This window comes from Cyprinodon variegatus, unplaced genomic scaffold (genome assembly GCF_000732505.1).
Source record: "Cyprinodon variegatus isolate N-32 unplaced genomic scaffold, C_variegatus-1.0 Scaffold155, whole genome shotgun sequence".
NCBI classification, from domain to species: domain Eukaryota; kingdom Metazoa; phylum Chordata; class Actinopteri; order Cyprinodontiformes; family Cyprinodontidae; genus Cyprinodon; species Cyprinodon variegatus.
Genome location: NW_015150608.1, coordinates 118,359 through 120,263, shown reverse-complemented (window position 1 = coordinate 120,263; position 1,905 = coordinate 118,359). Strand labels below are relative to the sequence as shown.

At 49.1% G+C, this 1,905-nt stretch overlaps 1 protein-coding gene across 1 annotated transcript in view; it reads left to right on the top strand.

Moving 5' to 3' along the window:
- The first annotated feature begins 308 nt into the window (after positions 1–308).
- LOC107086505 (glucose-fructose oxidoreductase domain-containing protein 1) overlaps positions 309–1,905 on the top strand; it is a 40,589-nt gene continuing 38,992 nt past the window's right edge. The window contains exon 1 of the mRNA XM_015377492.1: positions 309–561. Within this exon, the coding sequence (XP_015232978.1) occupies positions 309–561 (253 nt within the window). The remainder of the gene's footprint in view (positions 562–1,905) is intronic.

Genomic DNA, 1,905 nt, shown 5'->3' with positions numbered 1-1,905 from the left:
CCGCTGGATGAAGCTCCTCCTCGGGGCTTCTCTGTTCCCGCTCCTCCTGAAGGCAGGAGCCCCGCTGGAAGATGGACGCTAACCCGGCGGTTACCGCGCTGATTGGAAACCTTTCTTTTTAACTCCTCGCGCTTCTTTCTTCTTCATTTTGGGGATCTGATATTTTTAGGCCAAAAATCATCTCAATGTGTGATCAGAGCGGAAGCGGCGGCGGCTGTGAGGCTGCAGGTGGATGGCCGACCTGAGCGCTTCATCCCGATCATCATCAGAGGAAAATAATAATCATCTTTATATTAATAAAAGCCGCCATGCTTCCCGGGGTCGGAGTGTTCGGAACCAGCCTGACCGCCCGGGTCATCATCCCGCTGCTGAAGAACGAGGGCTTCGCGGTGAAGGCGCTGTGGGGCCGGACGCAGGAGGAGGCGGAGGAGCTGGCCAAGGAGATGAACGTTCCCTTCTACACCAACCGGATCGATGACGTGCTGCTGCACCAGGACGTGGATCTGGTGTGCATCAACCTGCCGCCGCCTCTCACCAGGCAGATCGCTGTGAAAACTCTGGGTGAGTCCATCAGCTCTGCTGTCTGACAGGGTGGAGGCCTGGGGGTCAGACCCAGCCTGGAGATCTCATCCAGGAGCCTTTTTTTTTCAGGGGGGGTGAATGGTGGTGGGGGCCCCTGGAGCTGCTCTACTTACCACAGCTTTAAAAAATGGCTTCAGACATGCAGTTTATATAAAGCAGCTCGTTTTATTTGATCTTAGCTGGAAAACAGAGGAACCAGCAGGCAGGTTTAATGTGGCTCTCTGCCCAGGGCAGCATGACCCTAAGGGGCGGATTAGACTAATGCAACCGAACACATCAAATGTCGCAAACTAGTTTTGCTGGTTTGCTTCTGCACCATCGGTCGGTAATTTCTAGGGACGCACAGCAGTTTAACGCCAAAGAACAAGGGGGAGCCTATTGGAGAACTCGCGAGAACTTTGGCAGATGGTCACCAGAATTTGGGCAGTACCAGCGGGAGTGCTTATCTCCCAAAAAACGTCGCGTCTGCAAGATATCAAGGTCGCGGAGATGGATCCAGAGTTTCTAGACATGGAAGAGGAACTGGTTCTGGCTGATCTCCCTCCAGGAGTTGGCATCTTTATAGAATTTGTCTGAGGCATCGTACAAGTGGTTGTACTTCCGAACCTCCTCGATTAACCTTTCGTCATAGTTCTCCATTGTAGTTGTTCATCGGTTTTTAAAAATGGCGAGCCCATGCAGAGAATCAAGAAGGTCGACCACACAGAGAGCCGGAAAGGCAAACCAAGGACCAATCACAGCTGCTGTTTGTCTGCGCCCTTCCGCCTGAGGTCTGCGTGGGTTTGCGAGCGTCCGACGCGTAGTCAGGATTTTTTTGAGTTGCACAGAGACAGGTTTGAGGGTTGCAGAGGCTATGCATCAGAAGCATAAATTGGCCTTAAGGAGGGGTAGCTGTGAGGTATCAGTCATGAGCTTCACTGGGAGTTTCCAGTGACACTCAGTGGGGGGGGCTGGAGTTTCAAAATCTCAATGATCTGATCAGACTTAAAAGATCATATTCTGCATTGAATAGAGGTTCTCTGCAGCATATGTTTGGTTTCACGTCATTAGAATGATCCCTGTCTGTGATGTTTCTGGGTTTAGGGTTAACTTAGATGGAGGTGAGGGTTAAAAATTAGGGGTGTAAATCACATCCATCATGGCGATTCGATTCAGTATCGATTTCCTGACCCAACGATTCGATTACTTTCGATACTCAAGAATACACCACGATTCGATTCGATTAATCGATTAATTTTTTTTTAATTATTATTATAATTTTTTTTACACCTTACAGGTTAAACAAAGTTTCAAGTTTGAAATAAATCAATGAAAGCTGTAATA